General features: G+C 39.7%; 1 protein-coding gene across 1 annotated transcript; it reads left to right on the forward strand.

Moving 5' to 3' along the window:
• The first annotated feature begins 5,299 nt into the window (after positions 1-5,299).
• Positions 5,300-20,799, forward strand: mrasa (muscle RAS oncogene homolog a). The gene is made up of 6 exons (XM_085764332.1): positions 5,300-5,480; positions 13,963-14,221; positions 15,005-15,158; positions 16,616-16,715; positions 17,357-17,436; positions 18,150-20,799. The coding sequence occupies exons 2-6, from the start codon at positions 14,029-14,031 to the stop codon at positions 18,247-18,249; spliced, it is 627 nt and encodes a 208-aa protein (XP_085620458.1). The 5' UTR covers positions 5,300-5,480; positions 13,963-14,028; the 3' UTR covers positions 18,250-20,799.
• Positions 20,800-22,264: the final 1,465 nt, after the last annotated feature.

Genomic DNA, 22,264 nt, shown 5'->3' on the forward strand with positions numbered 1-22,264 from the left:
CAGTAGAATGATGATAGTACATGGGAGGATAATCCCTAAGTAGGACAGTGTGGCAGTTGAAAAAACATAACTACCCTTTTACAATATGTGTGCATGCAAGTGTGTGTGTGTGTATGTGTGTGTGTGTGTGTGCATATGCATTGTGATCAAGTCAGACTGTCTGATCCTAGTGAGAAGAAACAGCTCACAACTGTCTCCATGGAAACAGGCAGGAGGCAATGTAAGTGTGTGACGTGTGCATAATGTGTGTGTGTTTGAAGAAAAAAACAAGAAAAAATCCCTTATTCTATTCTATTCTATTCATTTTGTGAGCTCTCAACCTCTAATAAAGCAGCACACAAAGCATAATGATACAAGGGAATATGGTTAGTTTGTGTGTTCATGACATTCATATGCCATTATCATAATTATCATCAAACGAATCTGTGTCAGTCCTGCGATGGACTGGAAGCACAATGCATGCTGGAAGATACCGAATCTCTGCAACTGCCTGACAAGTTAGGCAGGAAGTGCATGAACATTTTTTTGAGAATTGACGGTCACAGGAACCTCTTACACAGGCTCTCTGAATTATAAATTTATATTAATTAGGCAATATACATTAAAGTATCTCTTTAGGATAGAATGCATCCATGCAAATAAAGAAGAGTCAGAAGATTTTGATGGTATCCCTAGATGTCATGGAGATTATTTGCTGGACAAAGAAATGTGTAGAATTCAGTGTCAGTCTCAGTCTTCTTCACACACATGTGCACATACTATATGCCCTTTATGTGTCAGTGGATAAATATTGACAAACACACAAAACTACGTCACTGGTGCCTAATGATCAATGACAAGGAAGTTACACAAGACATGATGAAGAAGTGGATTTTTTGAGGAAAATCGTCATTAGAAACTGAACATATGCTATAATTATTCATCTCAGGATAGAAGATTTGAACATATCTGGTTCAGTTTAATTGTACTCATAGTCAATGACCTTCCTGTGACTGTATGTCCAGGGCTGCCATACACTCTGTCTGACCCTGTCCTGCAAACAGCAGCAGCATCTGAAGAAAAATGAGACACAAAGCAATCAATTCTCAAATTAAGATCCCATCAACTTGCTGTCCAATTCAGTGGAGTGACCTCTCAGTGAATGAATAAATCAGTAACCCAGTCCATCAATTCACCACTTCTTGATTGCTTCCTACAAGTCTTCCAAAGCCTAAATCAATAAATCCTTACGTCAAACAGCAGAAGTGTGTGACTCCTTGAGGAACATTACCAGGAAAACAGAGACAGAACATAACATATACAGTAAGTCCTTTTTATTTTCAAGGTCTCCCGTATCTAAAGAAGACCTTATGGTAAATGTCAAATAAAAATCTGATAATATATTATCACAAATCAAATGCACTGGATCTGCATAGATCTAGGTCGATGGTTTCCTTTTTCCATGCTGTTGATGCGCATTCCTGGAGATGTGTGGAAAAAGCACTATCAGGTGTGTTCTATGACTGACTTGATTTTGTTGGGGTGTAGCTGGGCTGGCCAACAATGTCACACAGTAAGAGACGGTAGGAAAAGTAATCAAAAAATCTTAACATGGCAGGATTTCAGCACTGCTCTGGCGATGCTGCCGTTGACAAACCTGTTGGCCCATGAAGAACATGGTAGACATCTAATGCTATCTAAACAACAGAATATTAGTATTACCAAGCCATTTGAACTGGTGAAAGGATGGGATGTGGATAGTGAAACCATACCTGCTAGATAAGAAAGCTTCTGTTCCCTTGGCTTATAGCCTGAAATTGAACAAATGTGCACTTTTAGTCTATTCACTATTGCCTTTTACACTATGGATCAAAGGCAACCTATGTCTTTTTGCATGTCATAAATCTGGACTCATTAACTGTAAAAAGATTTCAATCTAAAAAAATAAAATAAAAACTGTAAATGCTAAAACGTGCTTGATTTCATGAACAAAATATGTTCTTTCTTTCTTTCTTTGCTATAAAATATGTGGAAAAAATGACTGCTAATGTGAATGCATGCTTGGTGTGTGAGTGTGTATGGCCTATATACTGTACATGCTTTTAAACAGAGTAGATTTTCCTGGAGATACCAGGAAAACATACCAAGAGAATGAGACCATTTAATTTCCCTTCACTTAGTCACTGAAACATGAGCTATAAAACCAGTCTAATGCCCGGACTATTTACAGAGGTAAAATGTACATCAAGCTTTCTCTTCCCTTCTCTCATCTCTGACAGTTACTGGCAATGGACTTCAACATAAACAGTCTGACCAGTAATGTGAAAAATGTGTGCATATGTTTTTTTTTTTCTGAACACCCACATCTGCACTTATACTACATTATGCATGGCTGTGCACACCATTGTGGTCACAGAAGTCCTGACCTCTAATATTTCTGAGGTTTGTATATAGAAGTAATGGAATCATAACTCTACTTTGGTACTGATATGTAAGGAAACTTTGTCTTCATCTGATCACTGATCTGATCAATGTTTTTTTGTTTTGTTTTGTTTTTTTTTACAATGGGTGGAGTGAATGATCTTATCACAATACAGGCTCAAGACAGGCAGCTGAATTTGCTTAAGCTTGATAAAAGTAATCAATAGATTTTAACCACTGAGCTGTTTGTAGTTCAAATGCCATTCATACCCTGACATGATTCTGAATCATTTGTCAGTTGTTCAAGCAAATCTATTTGATAAGATATATTTACCCACATGTTACTACTGTGTTGAAAGCAGGTTGTTTAGCCTCATCAAAAAGCTGAATGGGTTTCATAAAATAACATATTTTGTGTAATGCTTTTCCTCAATTGATAACTCCAAAGTTACATTTTGTTTGTATTTAAATGCCAAATTATTAGTTAGTGTTCTTTAATAAGCTGCTTTCCAACTCTTGATGTCTTTAGATGTCATGCATCACTTTCTGCTAGATGGCAAGTTCTGGCTTGTATAAGGGGACCTAGGTCATGATTTGTATCGGATAACACTTATAGTGGTCTGGACATCAGCACTTTGCTACTGCAAGGAGTTCAGTGGTTAAAAGCCTAGCCTACTGCAGAAAATGAGTGTTGAAGAGTAGGCTACTGTAACATTTTAAGTCTTATTAGCATTGCACTACGATGTTGACTCATAGAAATTTAGAAGTGTAAGAACAACCAATATGATGAGTAATTTTGTCCTCCCAAGAAAACAAAAAACAAAACCACATTCACTGATATTATTAGTCAATCCAACCAGTTATAAAACCGACAAAAACTGCATACTGAGAAATAGACATTGGCCTGATGTAGTCAAGGCTACAGTAGGTGGGGTCACTGATTTAGCTCTGATGGAGCTAATCATCATATTACTGTGCTAATTCTATTTAGTTTATTATCATTTTAAAATGGCAGTATTTGTTCATTAACCACACTTTTGTATTTGCTGACATAATATTATGGCCAGTATATTAATACAGTTGTTACACCATGAAAAACCTTTTAAATCCAGTAAGGTGAAAAGGCAAAGTTGTCAAGTTCAAAACAAGGCAATACTTTCAGCACCTTTCTTCACATCTGATCTAGATCTGACTAGCATGCACTCCTCCTCAAAGACAACAACAAACAGATTTGACTCACTTAGATTTATCAGTAGTGGTAACTTTTGGTGAGTAAGAGAGGCATCTCTCCTCAAACAACTCTTGGTTTAGGTCAGAGACTGTTCAAGGTAGAAAAGAAGGTGAAAGGAGGACGCAATGATATATATTGCTTTCTGGTAGTGTTAGTGTATGTGTAGTGTATAGTGTAGTTAAGTGTAGTGTAGAGTTAGGCTACCTGCAATGCATTTCTTACTGTAATTTATCAAGTAGATGGTATTTATGCACTGAATGTGCACTTCTATTATTTAGGCTAGTCATTATAGGGGGCTTCACCTTTTCAAAGTCTATGGGTATTTACTCACCTGTCATCTGTCAGTAATGGAGCAGGGTGCTCACTCAACCTGGCATGTGATGTGGACTTGCATTACCAGACAGCATGTATATGACACGTAGCAGGAGCAGTGGGTACAACCTCACGGGTGCAGAAAACTCACACTGCATGCATCCCCGAAGGGCACGACACACTGCACTGCAAGTTGAATCCCTCCGCCGCAAAACACAGTGTGCTATCAGGGCGCTCGTGCAGCTGCATACAGATGCGTCGTCCCTCAGCAGTGGGCTCTGCTCTTCAAAATCAGTAACGAAAACCCTCTATTGTACACTAGGAAAAGTCTGCAGGGGTCTATGCCATCTTTACCCTTGTGCTCTCAAGAATTGTGCACATACATCCACGCACACTTCTTTTTTTCCAGAACTGATCTGATCCTAATCTGTCTCTTTGACCCCTAAGAAAATCAAACTGTTCACTGTACAGATGCTTTATTTAATGCTAAATAGGCTATAAACTCTGCTCTCATCTAAAACATGTCAAATTCACATATTGCATGTATGTAGCTACATGGCCAAAAATTGTGACATATCACAAAAAGCCCAAGTGTAAATAATATGATTAATAGTGGCTGAATTTCATTTAGCTGCTTCAGCTCCAGGGGGGGTTGAGGCTTGCCATCACTCTCTCATGACTTAGCCTACTGGGACACTTGAGTATAGAACAGAGCCAATGTTGTTGATAACACCTGTGCTTTTCTCAAATTTTCTTGTGTGAAAAAGGCTAGAGCACACACACAATAGGCTTCTTTGTCCATGCTCAGAGGAGACAGAGGAGTGAATAACTGACCTGGATAACCTGACAACAGGAAACCTCAGTTAGCCTCTAGTGCTGAGTTTCTCAGTGCATTCTCGGTCTTTATGTCTGAAGCATGTAGCCTAATATGGTTCACAAATATTTGAGGAGAATTACGTGCTCACTGAGTAGGCTATGTGTATAAAATCTGTAGCCACTGCCCACAGACACACACGTTTCTTCCCGGCCCTTGATGAATCCATTCGATTCTCCCTAAATTAGGAACGTCTAATTCGACAAGACTATCCCTTTAAAGCAGTCCGCTATATGTGGGAACAGTCCATTACTGTAAAAAGGGGAACTCTTTTTAACGCCTCGTGAGATTTCTGAATTTTAAAAAGAAACCATGCACCATGATAGAAAACAAACACATCATTTCCAGTTGCTCGTGAATACCGATGTCATAACATAATTGAAAATCAATATTTAGTCGTTTCGTGTTTTCACAGAAACGGTGGCCACCCCTTCGGTGCTTTTCTATTTATAACATCAGCTGTTGCAATACAAAGATTAGCTACTCGACGTATTGTTTCGCAGATGTGGGGAGCACACTCCCATCTGCGGCGAAAGGGCGGCGGTGGCTTGAAGCCGAGGGAGAAAAAGATGAGGAGGAATATGTCGGTGTGAGGACGGGTTGTTTTTTTTTTTTTTTTTTTTTTTCCCCTTGGAGTCCACGACACCGGAGGAGCTCGTGTCGGTGAGTAGCTTTCCTGTGGAGACTGTGGAGGTCGTGAATGCGTGCGTCTGTAATTCACGGACAGTTAAGGCAACACCTACCCTCAATGTAAAATCCTTAGTGTATAAACAACTTACTGCAGCCGAGCTAATTGTCACAATTTCGACTAAAGACAACGCGAGCGGTCACTGAGGGTTAGCTTGTTTTAATGGGGTATAACAACCACTGTGAACGGTTTGCGGAAATTCATTTTTTTTGCTGCAAACTTCAAGGGAGATGAAGCAACAGAAATCCGTTATTCAGGGGCGGCTACTGTCGGTTTTCCATACGGCCTCGCTGTCTCTCTCTCTCTCTTTTTCCCCTTACACACTCATACTCACTCTCACACACAGACGGGCCTTGCCTGTGTGTGTCAAAAGAGAGAGAGAAAAAATCCCCTGGGGACGAAACAAAAAAGAAGAAAAACACAGTTCTCGTCTTTTCTCGTCTGACAGAAACGAATACGAAACCTTGTACTGTATGTAATGTATGTATTTTAACCAGCGTATCTATGCCAGCTGTGTACACACAGCGGCGTCCAGCTGAAGGAGAAATAGTGTGGAGACTTAACAGCTGGACAGGGAGAACAGAGAGATTCTTCATGTATCAAATCATAGGATGAGATCATTCAGAAGCACCAGTCAGTCCGCAGACACACACACACACACACACACACACACACACACACACACACACACACACACACACACACACACACACACACACACACACACACACACACATAGTGTAGTGACACACACAAGCACGTTAATCACTATTAATAGCAAAGTGAAATCACCAGATAATTTGGCTGTCTGGAGTAGACCTACTCTTATCCTGCCATTATTAATTCATAGAAATGTCAAACACTGCTAAGTGCTATTGCTGATGAGTAGCCTAGCCAATAGGCTAATGTTGGTATGATTTTTTTTTTTGCATGCTGTTTTACACTTTCTCTGAAACTTAATTGTGACCTCTGCTCTGACCAATCATAAATCCCACTTGGGATGATTCGTAGATACTGTGTTTCCCGATCAGAAGACTGATCTATAGCGTATACATTTGTATTGGCCTGGTGTCTCCGCTTAGTAAAAACTGATTCCTCAGACCTGGAAACGGCCAACTCTGACAAAAGGTTGGCCTATAGAAAAGCAGGCTTGTGGTATGACAAATGAAGAAAAGGAAATTAATTAGAAATGATAGATGATTGCTTTTAGGCAGAGCAAATGTCTCCTGACCTGCTCAAGAGTAACAGATAAAACACCTTATGTGATGTGTGGAGGTTTATTGTATATGAACGGTACCTGACCTGGATAAATAATAATAATAGTAGTAGCCTATGTATCTTATTTTTACCAAACCGAGCTGGGCTCAACAACATGGTGTTAATGTTTTTTCTTTTAGACCATGGTTGTCTGCTGTCAGTGGTGTGTCTAATGGGTATAAGAAATTAAGATATTTAGCCTATCTCACCATCAAGTAGAGGGGTTTATAATCCTCCCAACCTGTTAGGCTATATCTTTTATTTTTTCTCCCTACTGTAAATCAGCAAAGTGCACATAGCAACAAGTGCTCAATTGTTTTTTCTGTGCCATTGATTACTGGATACTGTCTTGACGTGTTATGACCTGGTTGGAAAACAAAGAGTAAATTATTATTGTAGCCTAAATGAATGGAAAGGTCAGAGAATGAAATAACCCAGGCTGGTCACAGTAGGCTACTGGTGATATTTGGATTGTATGTGAGAGAATTTGTATTGAGTGGCAGCCTCCTCTACAGAAAAAATAATAATATTGAAATGGTGTTGTACAGTATTATGAAAAAGACATCCATGCAGTTTATGGTTAGGCTAAATGGGATCTCAAAGAGCAGCAGCATGAGACTGAAGACTGCCAAGTGAGTCACTGGTGACGACCCACAGTCATGTGATCTACCATAGAGCCATCCTCTTTAGCTACACACACGTTTTCCTCTCGGCCTAATGTTGCACAGCAAGATATGTGTTAGATTAGGGTGTGAACTGTCATTGTTGGAGGAAATGTGATGAGGGGACCAGCCTCATTTTTCTTATACCATTTACAGCTTACTTAATATAAATGGACTGATATTGAAATGGCCTACATATATACACATTAGTAGTCAGGTTGAGTTCATACACCTAAAGGTTATTGGCATCTGAATACACAAGTTATCAGTGGTAGGGAAACAACCCTGTTCAATAAGACCAAATTTGTGGGAGGGAGATGTTAGAGGTATTAAGATAGAGAGACACTCATCATTCTCATTTCTTTCTTTTTTTTAGTTGTATCGGACCCAGTTCACTGAGACTTTTTACTGTCTTATTGCTTTTACCTCAGTTGTCTTGGTGACAAAACTAGAGCCCATTTTATACTAATCATCCAAAATCAGGGTTTCAACATTCAGGGAAAGTTTACAAATTTTCATTCGCAAATTCTTTAAAAAAATGTTTAAATTACGCTAGAGTTGGTCTACAGTTGTCCATATGACAGCATCTTGATTTTTGGTGAACTCTCTGAACTATGTCTTAACACCTCCTTTGAAACATCAGTGAGAGAGTTGATATCAGTGGTACAGTACAGCCTGGGGTGTGCACCATGTCCCTCCTTATTCCTGTTCTGTGAGTTATGTTGCTGCTTTGTTCCCTTGTGAGGAGGGAAGTGTCTTTATCCTTTCCCAGGGAAGAAACAAGCCACTTCTCAAGAGCCCATGGAGCCTTTATGGAGTAGCTGTGAGAACTAGTACAAGGTTCAGCTATGTTAAATGTTAATATGCACAATATGCAGGCTGTCAGTTCCAACGACCCATTGGAAATGTAGGCTAAAGTCTCAATAAGCACATCAAACCATCTGAAGGAGGTTGCCCTGTGATCCAGCAGAGGAGAAGATAGCTACTCTTATTATTGCATGCCCTATTGACCTAAACTAGGCTAAAGACAATGACGTCTTGTTTTGTTACGAAGATGGAGGAGAAAAGTGAGCAGAGGTGTAACAGCACCAAAATATCTCAGAAGCAGCGAGTGGATATGTTTCTATACCATGAAAGTCAGAAGTACAGCTGTTTGTCAACTTTGTAAAAGGCAGCTACCTACCTTCCTACATCATCAAATCTATGGACTCACCTGGTAGCTTACCACCTCACTGAGCCATCAGAGACAGCGCAGACAAGCAGAGCAGCACAAAGTGTGTACACCAGTGTCAATCACTGGAAACAATGATGTGTTTGGCGCACACCAAGAGAGTCACATATCAGTGTAGGCAAATGTTCTGCAAATTGACTGACTCCATCTTTGGTTTACCCCCCTTTGGTAGTTGTCACCATGGATGCAGAGAAACTTGAGATATTTCCTGACTATCCAGAGCTGTTGAGATCAGCTGTTCACGTGATGAATCAAGTGAAATAACACACAGAATCCAGTACATTTGAATAGATGTTGATAGAGTGTTTGGTTTCAGGAATTTAAGTATCAATATGTTGCCTCCTCTCAGCTTACACAGTAGCTTCTATGCAGAATCATCATATCAGGGTTGTCAGTCATACATACTCAGAGACCTCCAGAGGAAAGAAACAAACCACTTAAAGAATGCCTAATGGAAAAGTCAGTAATGCGAAGGATGATGACACTTATCCTGCCCAGCTCACAAAAAAAAACTGTCTTGTCTTTATAACTGGCAAACAAGATACAAAATATCAAGCCAATCGAGCTGTTGTATTGACACAATCACGTTTGAGATGGACATAACAGAAAAGAAGAAAAATAAAGCAGACTGCTGCCAGCTCATACAGAAAGTGAGAATGAGGAAGGTCCAAGCAAGAGAGCCAACATAACAGTTCACTGCTTACCAGGGTGATGAGTTCTTGGGTACACACCCTTTCCTTATCATATGTTCCATAAAGGTACCCAATTTTTTAAGAAATTTGGACTATACCAAATTTTCAGGAAACCATGGTATTTAGTTTTTTTTTTTTTTTTAAAGATAAGAGACATTTCCATTCTCTCAGGATAACCCTTATTGCTAAGACCATACCAAGCATTTGGACTTGTTTTAAAGCAGGGCATCAAAGTTTCAGTATCATTAAAGGGATAGTTCACCCTAGAATGATATTTCGCTCATTATCTACTCACCCTCATGTTGACTAAGGGCTGGAAAAAGTTTCAGAGTCCACCGTCCCTTCTCTGAGTTACAGGGGGTCTTGGCGTAGCAGTGCATGTCCATATAGCGGTTGCAAAGGGACACCAGAGCTCTTCGTAAAAAAACACACACAAAAAAACATCCAAATACCTCCATGATGCTCGTATGTAATGTCCGTCTTGTGCTGAAGCCCCAAATTGCGTAATTGTCCCGAAAAAAAATTAAATAAGTCTATATTTTAAGCTTGTTTGTAGCGGAAGCTTTTCGAAGCTCCTCTTCCTGGTCCGTCCAAATCTCGCGTGATTCGCAGTAACCGCACTGACGCCGGCGCAAATGGTGTCCCTTTGCAACCGTTATATGGACATGCACTGCTACGCCAAGACCCCCTGTAACTCAGAGAAGGGACGGTGGACTCTGAAACTTCTTCCAGCCCTTAGTCAACATGAGGGTGAGTAGATAATGAGCGAAATATCATTCTAGGGTGAACTATCCCTTTAAGAGACAATCTGGGATTCATTGTCTGCTGCTATACAAATGAAACACGCCAACCCCAAAAACTGCTTAGCTTGGGATATGACCAAAAACAATGACCAAGTGTCCCATCACTTGACTCCTACTTATCACAAGTAGTAAAGACAGATGAAAATGTATATTTAGTTTGGTTGTGGAATACTGAAAAAGCTGAAATGTAGAATTGACAGAAGATGTTTTGGTCATAACTCATATTACTCTCCTCAAAGTCATAAAAGACTTTGACAAGTGATGAAATACATGCAGTTTTATGTCCCAGTGATCACTGAAAGTGATGATATGGCTCTTCATTCATTTTGATTGGACCTTATCTTGTTTACTTGAAATATCTAGTTGATGCCATGGTGGGTGGGATGTAAGGATTTAACTGACTTTTGTTGTATAAACTCCTTTCTACAATACATAAAGAGATTGCTGTTTTCCATTGGATCCTCTTTTTTTTTTTTTTTCCGGTGGTGGGAAATTTAGTCAAAATTGAGATTTTTAAGCACTGGTGTGGACATGGCTGAAGTGTTATTCATCATGCTGTAAGATGTCTTTTCAATGTTGTTCGGCCTGATGAAACTTTCTGGTTTGTATGGTTTGCATGTAGTCTACCACATTGGTTATATGACTAACTTTGGTTGTACACATAGTAAAATTTCCCAAAGCAAGCTTCTACTCCCAAGGCAATTTGGTTTAAAGTGGTGTTTGTGCATTATTTCAGTCTCACTGCATGAGACCAGTGGCTTTTCAGAAAAATGTGTACCCCACCAAAGAGACTCACAGGGGAAAATGCTGACACACCCAACATGGTTGAGACCTGACTTGGCTTCAGCTGGGCCACGACATGCATGATTGGTGTGGAAACCTCAACTTGTGGTAGGTTCTGTGATTTCATGGTGCTTCTCAGGCTGTTGTGTTTTTTCTCTCCATGCACTGCATTGAAAATCCATCCAAGACACTCCTCTGAAATAGGATAATGGCTTAGACACCTATGTTGACACTTTGTGACTGCCTAAAAAATCCTTCTAACATAAGGAATTTGGCCGAGGAATGTTTTGCCCAACCTGGCAGGCTGACTTCTGCAGACTGATTGATTGGCTGGCTCGCTTTGGAAAGGAAGGAAACATCTTCCTTCCCTCCATTGTGTTTGTCACGAAAGGATGGACTTTGGCCAGCTGACAGCTGTTTCCTGGTGGATGAAGGAGGGTGTGTGGGTGGGTAGTGGGGGTGTATTGCTTGTACTGAGTTAATGTGCGTGTTTTTGTGTGCTTTTGGCTGTTGCTACAGGCTAATGAAATCCATAAATTTCAAGGTTTCACAGTGAGGTGGGATAGATAGATTTCATATTAAGATTTCTACTAACACTGTGGGTGGCTCAACTTCAATCGTCGGCATGCTTTTAAATCGAGCTTCAAATTTTTACCACAAATATACACACATGAAGCTACACTCATGCTAGTGTTAGCATGAAATTAATAGTTTGCAACCAGAGGGTAGAATGTGTGGTGTCGCTGACACAAACTGTGGTCCCACCGTTCCACCTATAAAAGCATTGCACAATAGCACTAGGTCACCAAGCCTCCACAGGAAACCTTGAAATGAACTTGATTTGGATGGAGACTCAACTTCAGCCTGAATTTGATTTTCTTAACATCTTAAAATGTGGTTCAAGTTTAGTCTATTTAGTGTTTGCTGGATCATAATCAGGCTGGAAAGAAAACGACGATACACAAATTGTGGTCATGATTGGTGATTTATTGTGAGTGTTGTGACTGATGTCTGCTACAGCGTTGTTGTTGACAGTGGAAAATAATAATCACAGTGTGTGGTCCTAAGTGATTCTGATATATGCCAGCTGATCAGATCAAAGCTCATCAGTTTGGATTGGATTATTATAAGCATGTACTAATTTTGTGTCTAAGACAGTTTTTGTTTTTGATACAATCTGGCAGGAGAAATAAGCGTACCAAAAGTGGCCAAAAACAGGAAACTGATGGTAAAATAGTGGTGTGTATGGATCAATTCAACTTTGTCCTCATGTGACCTTCCTTCCTTTCCCCCACTCTTCTGTTTCAGAGTTCTCTCACTCTTCTCTCCAGCTCTTCTTTTCATGCTCCTCTCCCATTCTTTCACAGCTTTGTGGCTTGCTGTGGTGTGAGTTGTTTTTGCCACAACAGCATAAGATCGCAGGACACATATTAAAGCTCCAGTAACTGATTTGAACAATAAAGTACAACTGTATAAGTGAACATACTGTACAAGCTGTTCCCCTGACTTCCTCTGAAATGCGTATAATGCAATGAATAATTGATAAATGTTGGAAGTAGATATTTTGTTTTCTATACAACAGGACAATAAGGCCTACAGTAGTAGCAACAAGCCTTCATTCAACTAGGTTTATTGTGCCAGCTTTAACTATTATTTGTAACTCATCTGAACTTTTGATTTTTAACTCACAAGAGAAGTCTTTGACATTTTGTGAAAAATGTCATCAACGACTTCTGGATTTTTCATATCCATACTGTACTTAATTTAGTCTCAGTAGTATTCAGGCACTAGTGTTCAAGTGTGATAATTACAACTAGTTTTGCAATTTCTGTGTCTGTTTGATAAGGCTTTCACAGTTTTTCGGTGGTAAGCTTTTGATATGACAGAGAAGCTGGAGGGAATGTCCGGTTAGCATCACAAGTATATTAATGACGGCACGTACAGCTGTAGGAGAGTGGATCAGAAAACAGTGAAACTCATATCTGTCTGAAAGTCAGAACAGGAATACAACTGTGGCAGAGAAATCCAAATCAGAGAGACTCTAATGTTACACTGAGACGACTGAAAGCTGAACATGGCAGATCTTTAAAAAAAAATGGTGCTTCCTCTTGGCGACTTCGTGCCTGCTCTTTTATTAGGTTATTGCGATGATACAGCTCAGCTGGGGTTGAGTACAGTTTTGACTTGCTTCACCAAAAGCAAGGTGATGATAATGTTCTGTGCAGTTATCACCTGTTCTGATGCAACTGTGATAGCCTACATGAGATCACAGCATGGTGCACAACAGTCATTCTAGGGTTTATACTGAATTGTTAAATTTTTTAAAACAGTTGAAAATTGACTTGATATTGTTTGGCGATTCTGCACATCTTATAAAATGAGTGTAAATGCCTTTTGTTGCCTAACTGTTGAACTTTTAATAAATAAAATGTCAGTTGTTGCACTTTTCACTTCACTCTAAGTTCATTTAAGTTCTTCATCAAAGACAGTCATTTAAACGACTGTCGTTGGCACTTGGAGCACAAAAGGGAACCTTGTGAACGCCCACACAAGAGGTTAAATAGTGAGTCTCCACACCAGATAGTTGGACCAGTCCCAGCCTGGTCAGATGCGTACATGAACTGATGAAGCCTCTTGGATGAGAGGTGAAATGTCTTCCTAGACAAATAACTAAGTCCAGTTGCTTTCGATTTAACCTCCTTTGAAATACTATGACCTGGACAAATGAGAATATGCACCGGCTTACCCAGGTTTGAAAATATATGTTTAGATGAACATAAATAGTGCTGGACTCGTATCTTTTGCCCCTTGTTTCTCTATTTTTAGGATTTTCTTTTCCATCTTGCCACAACTCCAAGCTGTGGTCTGTTATCTCCATTGTGATTAAAAAAAACAGCAGCTACAACAAAGAACCTTTCCACCTCTCTCACATGTTCTCTATTCCTCTCTGCCTGATGCTTCCTTCTCTCTTCATTATCAATCTCTTTGTCTTACTCTTTCTCTCTCTCTCTCTCTCTGTTCCATTTCAGCCCGGCGTGTCTCATCAGCCACCTACTAGCCTACTTCCCACCTTTACCACCACTGTAGAGGTAGCCATGGCAACCAGCGCTGTGCCAAGTGACAACCTGCCAACGTACAAGCTGGTGGTGGTGGGGGATGGTGGTGTTGGGAAGAGCGCCCTCACCATCCAATTCTTCCAGAAGATCTTTGTGCCAGACTATGATCCCACGATAGAGGACTCGTATCTGAAACACACAGAGATAGACGGGCAGTGGGCAATACTGGATGGTGAGTGGACTAGTATGTGTGTGAGAGAATGACCTATATTTGTCCATGGCCCATCTACTATTTTGTTTATTTTTCATTTCCCTCTTAGTTTTCTCTTAAACACATCCATCACTGAACATGTTTTTGAAATGGTAACTCCCTAATATAAAATTTGGAAAAAAAAAGCTCTGTTTTGGTTGCTGCATGTGGGAGAAATTATACATCCTTCCCCCTGTGAAGTATTCAATTTGCTGGAAGCGTATAAAACTCTGGGAAACAGTTTGATAGTTTATAGGAAAGAGTCTTTGTGTAAACTCTTGACATCACCTGTTATCAAGTATTGACAACTAATTAGCTCTGCCACGGTCTGAAAACAGTTCAGACACAATAGCTGTAAAATGCAACCAGGGATTGAAGGTGGCAGTCGGGGACAGATTACTGTGTCACAGGTTCACCAAAATCTACAAGGGGCTTTCTCTTAGGATTATGAAAGTGTGTGGGTGGAGGTGATCATACAAAAAAACTCTTGTTCTCAAAATCTATGTGTAGGAAATTGAAGCAACAATGATACACATATCAATTAAAATGTTTTACAAAACAGATGCTTTCAGTTTGGAAGACTCAAGAGTTAATATGAACAACCTTCACTCTGTACAGGTTATGATGTCAGAAGTTTCTGATTGACTCTTATGTTGAATCAGTTGTGTAGATGGGGTAATCAAAAAAACTAAATAAAAGGTAACACTACACCTAACCCTGCAGCAGAATGATGCAAATTAATTTGTGTCCCTCCACCCACACCAGTGCTGGACACAGCCGGCCAGGAGGAGTTCAGTGCGATGAGAGAGCAGTACATGAGGACAGGGGACGGCTTCCTCATCGTCTTCTCTGTGACAGACAAGGCCAGCTTTGAACACGTCGACCGATTCCATCAACTCATACTACGGGTCAAAGACAGGTGGGTCCATGTACACACACCCTGCAAAGTAAAACTGAGGTATTTTGAAATGTATATTTCCATTGTCTACAACACTCATGTTAACTTAAACAGTATATGATTTAATTTAAATGATGTATTAAGACTTGTATGAGACTTTCTTGAAACAAACAAGTCTTCTTGAAAGAGAGAACCTGAGTCGAGAGGAACTCTTTGAAATGGGTTTAGTGTCAAACACCACAAGCCTGAAACCCATAGCTTTTCCTGTAGAGATAAAGAGAGGTGAGAAATCATCCAACCAGCCCAGTCAGTCTCACTGGTTGGGATGTTAAAACATTCAAAAGTCTTTTGATTAGTAAAGATAAGACGTATGCTTTGACCTCAGCTCAACTTCCCCTTTCTTTCTGAGGAACAGACTTTTAACACATGTCTTTTTTTCTGCTTTAAGTTATATCTATTGGTTAAGATCCCATTTTTCTTCACCAATATAACAGCTGTGATCGAGGAACAGTATGGCCTGACTCGACTGAGTCACTTTAGAGTGGTTGCAGCAAAATAAAGACTGAGTTTGTCCCAGTCATCTTACTAGAGTATTGAGTGAAGTGAAATAGAAGAGAAAGCACCTAAAATACCCAGTACATTCAGCCATTACTCTGAGAAACTGTGGGTGCACCAACTATAGCAGAAGGAAATTTCCATACAGGAGGCTGAAATTATTAGATGGATAAATAAAAGATTAATAATAATTATTAGATTAGATGTTATTGGGAAAACTTGACGATTTTTTTTTTTAACTTAACTGATCCTCTGACCTTTTGTTTACTTCAAAGGCCTACTGTAAGCTCCACCATATATGGCTGTTATGGCTGACTCAACAATTACCAAATCCCATTTCAGAACAAAAACACCATACAAAAATTCAAAATAGAAGCCATTTTTACTTAATGCTACCTTGTCACTTCATATCCTCACAGAATACCAAACTTTGCCAGCCTCAGCTTGGACAGTTTTCAGTTTCGATGACTCAGCAGTAAGTGGTTGAGTCAGCACTGGTAGCATTGTCATATCTTGGTAGGTATTTTTCCACAGTCTTTCCTGGATCTGGAGCGAAGGCAGTGACCATGGATCTCTTCTGTGCCTCACCCTTGAAAAGCTGCAGGCCGTCGGTCACAACATCACTTTTGTTTTCAGAACAACTCTGTTCATTGTGAGAAACGAAAAGTATCTGTTCTCTGACTGACAACAGCCAATAAAAGTTGAGCTTGTGTTGGAACAAAAATAGAAGCTAGGATTTAGCTAGTCGCTGTCTGTCCATATTAGGTGGTTTTCTTTAGCTCACAAGAATTTAAGTGTTTCGGAAATTTGACACCTCACAGAAGAAAGTGTGAAGCACATGGTGGTTTTTTTTCGCTTTCTTTTAATACAAATGCCAGTGGCACCTGATGTTTTACATCACTTGTGTGTGGTTTTCATCTCAGGGAGGCCTTCCCCATGGTGTTGGTTGCAAACAAAGTGGACCTGGTTCATCTGAGAAAGGTCACCTCTGACCAGGGCCAAGAGATGGCAGCAAAACATAGTGTAAGTAGTGAATTCAATGCTTGAAATCACTCATGTGTGTCCGTCAGGGTGGAACTGAAACTGAAATAAACAAACAAACAATGTACAATAAAGTTTAATTTGATTTCCACAACTAAACCTTTTCTTTATTCCCTTAAGCTTTTTGTTAGCTACTGCAGTAACACAATGTGAATCTTAAGAATGTAACCTCAGCTTTCAGCACAGAGTTGCTGAGTTTGCTTTGTCTAGAGATGTGACTTCTCGGGACTTGTTATGTCAGGCTTTTTTTCTTTTCTATTTTGGATTCAAGGTTCCCTTTTTAGCTTTGCAAATTGCAGTGTTCACATGCGGCTTGGCATCATGACATCTGTCTCAGTCTTTGTCTAGGATGAGACTGAATTAATGGTTGTGGGGGAGTTTTAGATCTTAAACAAATCCTGTCTTCCTGTGACTCCCTTCTAGTTTCAGGTCTTTAGTGGGCTGTTATTTGTGACCCTGTTTCTCAGCTTCATAGCATCTGGTTGTAAGAGCTGAATGCCGATTCTAATCTGATTTTATACTGTAAATCCCTTATGTATTTCATTAATGTGAAACTCCAACTCACCAACCAACACCACTCCAGTAATGTGCGTTATTTTCAATATTTGTGTTTGTATCTTCAGATAACTTATATTGAAACCAGTGCTAAGGATCCTCCGATGAATGTGGACAAAGCCTTTCATGAGCTGGTCCGTGTTATAAGGTAACTACAGATTCACTTACAGTCACCATCCAGCCATCATTCCTCTTACTCCCACTGTATTTAATTTATTTAGAGGTTAGGAACAATGAGAGAGCATGACACTGCTGTGTGAGGGTTGTGAAATTGTTGCACAGAAGAATAGAAATAGGAGAGTAAAGTCCCAGAGCTATTTCCTGTCTTGACACATGTAATTTCAGAAGAATTTGGTTTATGTCCATGTTTTCTATGTGTTCATATCCTGTTTTAAGGCCTTGACTTGTCACCAGGGCCATTGAGCAGCAAGTAGTATTTTAAGAATTGTTCTCACACATAGCAGGCGAGGACTGCTGTGAACCCCTGTGTTTGTGAAAAGAAAATCAACCACGGAGTAGTGGAGTGCTCTCATTGTTGAACATGCCAGCTCTCTAACTGACTCATAAGGAAACTCCTCACAAAAAAAAATCTTAACTGAAGTGTGGACTGCTGAACCCACATTGCCCTCTTGTGGCCAGACTGTAGAAAGCCAGTTGTACGAGGACTGCATAGAAACATAGTGATTGTGATGCATCATCTGTATTTGTGTCATTTGCTTACAGCTTTCATGAACACTTAATGTAAAACTTCATTAGAGGTGAAACCTATTACTGGTTCTACCATATCTTTTTAAATTAATTATTTTGTATGATTATTTAATCAAAGCGTGTCTGCTTTGCTCTCCTTCTCCACACCCACAGACAACAGGTGCCAGAGCGAAACCAGAAGAAGAAAAAGAAGATGAAGTGGAGAGCAGAACGTTCCACTGGTTCCCACAGGTTTCACTGTGCCATATTGTGACTTCCCTCGTTTTTCTATATAACATACACACACTCACACGCACACCCACATACCTTTTTAGATGTCAGGGAACCCCCCAGCAGTGGTTAACTACTGGAGCACAAAAGGTGGGGGGGTGTCGCTGAATGGCTGGACGCATCTGAAGGGCATGTGGATCCACAAGGACACGTGAATCTGCAGTGTCGGACTGATGTCCCCTCAGCCCTTCAAAATGCCTTGGAATGAGTGCTATGTCCTCCCATCCTCAATTTGTGGTCCCCTTTGAAGATCTCTCGACCCCTCCCATCTGTATTCAACACAGAACAGCAGTGTCACTGAACTGTTTCTCAATCAAAGTGTATTGTTGAATTGATTATCAAAAGTGCACAAAGATGACAGACTGAGGAAAACAAGCGACGGATATCACAATCACCTGGATATCGGAACTTAGGTATCCTGGATAAAGGAAAGGAAAAGGGAGGAACAGGCTGGAAAGGGCGCCTGGTGTATTACAGACCTGCAACAAAACTGATGGTCATCACATTTCTGTCCTCACACCCCTACTGTTTCTCAGAGAAAAGCACCTGTGTGATCTCTAGATAGGCTGTTCTCTCTTTGAAGAATGGTCACCGTAAGGGCATAGTGAATGAGTATGAGAGCTCTGACAGTGATTTTTTTTTTGTCTCACCATGAAAATAGATGTCGTGTGGTGTTGTTGATGAGTGAGCTGCTGGTTCTGTGAGTGTAGCGTGTACCTTGTGGTCATGTGATGTCACTGGCTGTGAGATGTCAGTTCAGAGAGGATGAAAGGACGTGTTGTAGAAAGTGAAAGAAATGTGGCGTGATGCTGAGAAAGTGTGTCATCGATTGACAGGTGAATGCCATGGCCATATCAACTTGTTGAATTCGTGTTTAAATATTATAATTGTAAAAGAGAGTGAGATTGGTCGGTGTATGTGGTTACACTTTAATATAAACGTTACAGGGTTTTTATCAACACTGAGGTGTCAGCAGCCATGTTTACAGACACTTAAAGGATTATTTTCCCATAAAATACAGACATGAGAGCCACTTAACAAAGGAATTATGTTTGGTTTAGGTTGCCTCTTCAGTCATTTTCAATGGCATGATATGTGCAGTCTTCATCAGTACTGTAAGAACAATAGCCCTAATATATAAATAAATATATGTACTGTATATATTTTTTGTTAATTTTTAGTCTTAACAGAATCTTCAACACAACATACTTTCCATGTTTTTTGTATCAAAAATAGAGAAAATCAGAATTATATTTGTGATATAAATAAATCTAATTATAGGTGGCAATGAAAACATATTAAATGCTGTTTTACAAAGGAAATTCTTAATGAAATAGAATAAAGTATAATGGGAGCCTCTCGTTTCAGAGCTGAAACAGGCTGGAGAAGCTGATTGCACTGGCCACTAACCAAAATAATGTGATGTCACTTTATTTCAATCTAGGGGCTTTTCAGACTGCACCACTGAATTCAGGACTATGTGCTTAAGATGAAACACGCTCGGTAAATGACAATACTCTTTCAGATCGGGCTTATATATGCTGTAGCCCTCGGACTATGTCAGAGTGAGAAAGCCTTGCTGACCACCAGGCAGATAAAGCCATGTAAACCCAGCTACAGGCTCTGTTGTAGGTGTAGGAAAACCACACACACTCCAAGCAACAAAATATTCAGTGTATACATGTTTGTAGTTGCAAGGTGGATGGGAATGTACAATTTAATAACCTATGAAATGGCTTGTACTGTTATCGCACTAAAGTTTCGGTGGACAACATTTTTTGTCTGGATGAATACCTTTTCTTGAAGGAATACATTTTTGCACTTTTAATACAATTTCTGACTTTCCTATTGGCATGTTTTTTTCTGTTCAATCCTGTAAGTGAAACAAAAAGGCACGGGCAGAGTGATTTGAATGTAAAAATCAAACAACAAATGAAGCAAATAGGCGATAGTGTCGTAGCCCTGTGTGCCTGTGTATGCCTGTTGCCTTTGCGATGATTGTAACTGATGATTGAGATTAGAAGAAGTTTGAATCGATTCATTCGAAAGGCATTGAAAGAAAAGTTCCATATTATTCTGTTTTGAATTAAGAAGGTTGAGTGTGAAAAATCTCTCAAAGTGGATGGCATACAACTGCACCTCAGCATGAAAGTGGAGAATCAACCTCAACAAAAGACAGAATACAGTGTCAATCTGCATCTGCTGTTCAAGGGACCTCACGGAGAGTTTCCGGAGCAGGACTGAAAACATTGAAGTACTGATCACAGAACAATGAAGCAACAGACTCTGGATCGTTGGGGAGAAAAAAAAGTAAAAAAAAAAAACAAAAACAAAAAAAGACAACAACAACAAAAAAAAAGAATGTGTTTGATGAAAATGTTGCATCATGTATGTTTGATACCATTTTGTATTATTGATATGAATTATTGATATGATTATTGCAAAGTGTTTTTTAAACAACTGAATAATTTATTAATGTCTATGTTACCTCAGTGTGTCCCAGACCTGGACAAAAAAAGGAAAAAAAAACAAACTCCCCCACATTTTTTTTCTTTTTCATTTTTTGGGACTCTCATTAGCTCAAAGACCTTTTTGTCTTTAAGCTCTCAAGTGAAGAGACGTAAAATGTATGTGTTGTGGACCAAGATGAAGAAACACAAGTTGGTCCTGAGGTACAAAAGATCAAATAAAATAAGATTTAAGACCTCAACTCTATTGAAGCTCATGTGGATGGCCTCACATTGACAAGATAATCATACAAGGGTCAAAATGAGACAAGTTTGTAACTTTAAATATGTTTTAATTCTTCAATGTGGACTAGTACCCAGCAACTGGTTAGTTTAGCTCAGGATAAAGACTGGAAATTGGCCGAAAGGTAACAGCCAATTAGATAAAGCTCTATAATTCGCTGGTAAAATCTCAGTTGTTTTAAACCTCGGTTTTACGTTGGTTTATGTCCTGGATTCTTTCTTATTGTTGAATAGTGCTTGATTTTCTGACTCGTGCTAAACAAAGCTAAGCTAACCAGCAGTTGGCTCAAGCTTTACATTTGCTTCACAGACATAAAAGTGGGATCAATCTACTCACCTAATGCAGAGCAACAAAGCAAATACGGTTACTTCCCAAACTATTCCGGGAAGCTGACTATGCTCTTGTTACCTTGCTCATATTTGTCATCATGGCTGGTACAAATAAATCTACTGATTTTATATATTATGATGGTTTTATATATTTGACCCTGGATTATATGTGAGCTAAATTGATCACTAAGGTTTTCAATGACTGGAGAGGTAGCATTTTCAAATAGACACCAAATATTGTTGGGATTATGCAACTGATTTCAGTTGTGTTTATACTGAAACTTCATCAGTATGTGAGGGGCCATTTAAACAATAAGAGAGGAAAAAAAAAATTGGAGTTTTCACACTAGTTGTGTAATGCGTGTTTTTGGACAGGTCTGTTGTGTTCTAACTGGCTGTGTCAGACTGAGGAGCTAGACGAGGCACAAACAAACTGTGGCCTTCTTATCTAGCCTCAGGGTTCGATTATATTTCAATAAAAAAATACAAGTATTGTGACTTTAGATGTTTGACTCCTGTATTTTTTTTTATGATGGTATTAAAATGCAGAACCACACACTATCTCACTCCTGAATAAGCTTGTAATCAGAGCTGTGTCCAACAGCCACGATGAACAAGCCCACATATGTTTTGAGAGTCAACCTGCTTGTTCAGCAGAAGCTCCCCTCATTATTCTTCAGGGCTGTCAAGCTCGGTGCTGTAGGAACGCTAAAAGCTCCATTTTGCCTAATTGATTTCAGCCCCTGTGGGAAGTGAGGCAGGCCGGCACATAGATCAGGTACTGCATCTCTGCTATTGATTTATATTCTGTGTTTGTCTCCGAGTGAAACATGGAGAAGGTATCAGCGCGAGACAAGGTACAAGAGAGCTGCAAGACATTCTTCAGGGTTAAGAAGAAGAAGGGGTACCATTTGAATA

The sequence above is a fragment of the Trachurus japonicus genome, chromosome 21 (assembly GCF_045865225.1).
Source record: "Trachurus japonicus isolate A0001 chromosome 21, Traja_1.0".
NCBI lineage: Eukaryota > Metazoa > Chordata > Actinopteri > Carangiformes > Carangidae > Trachurus > Trachurus japonicus.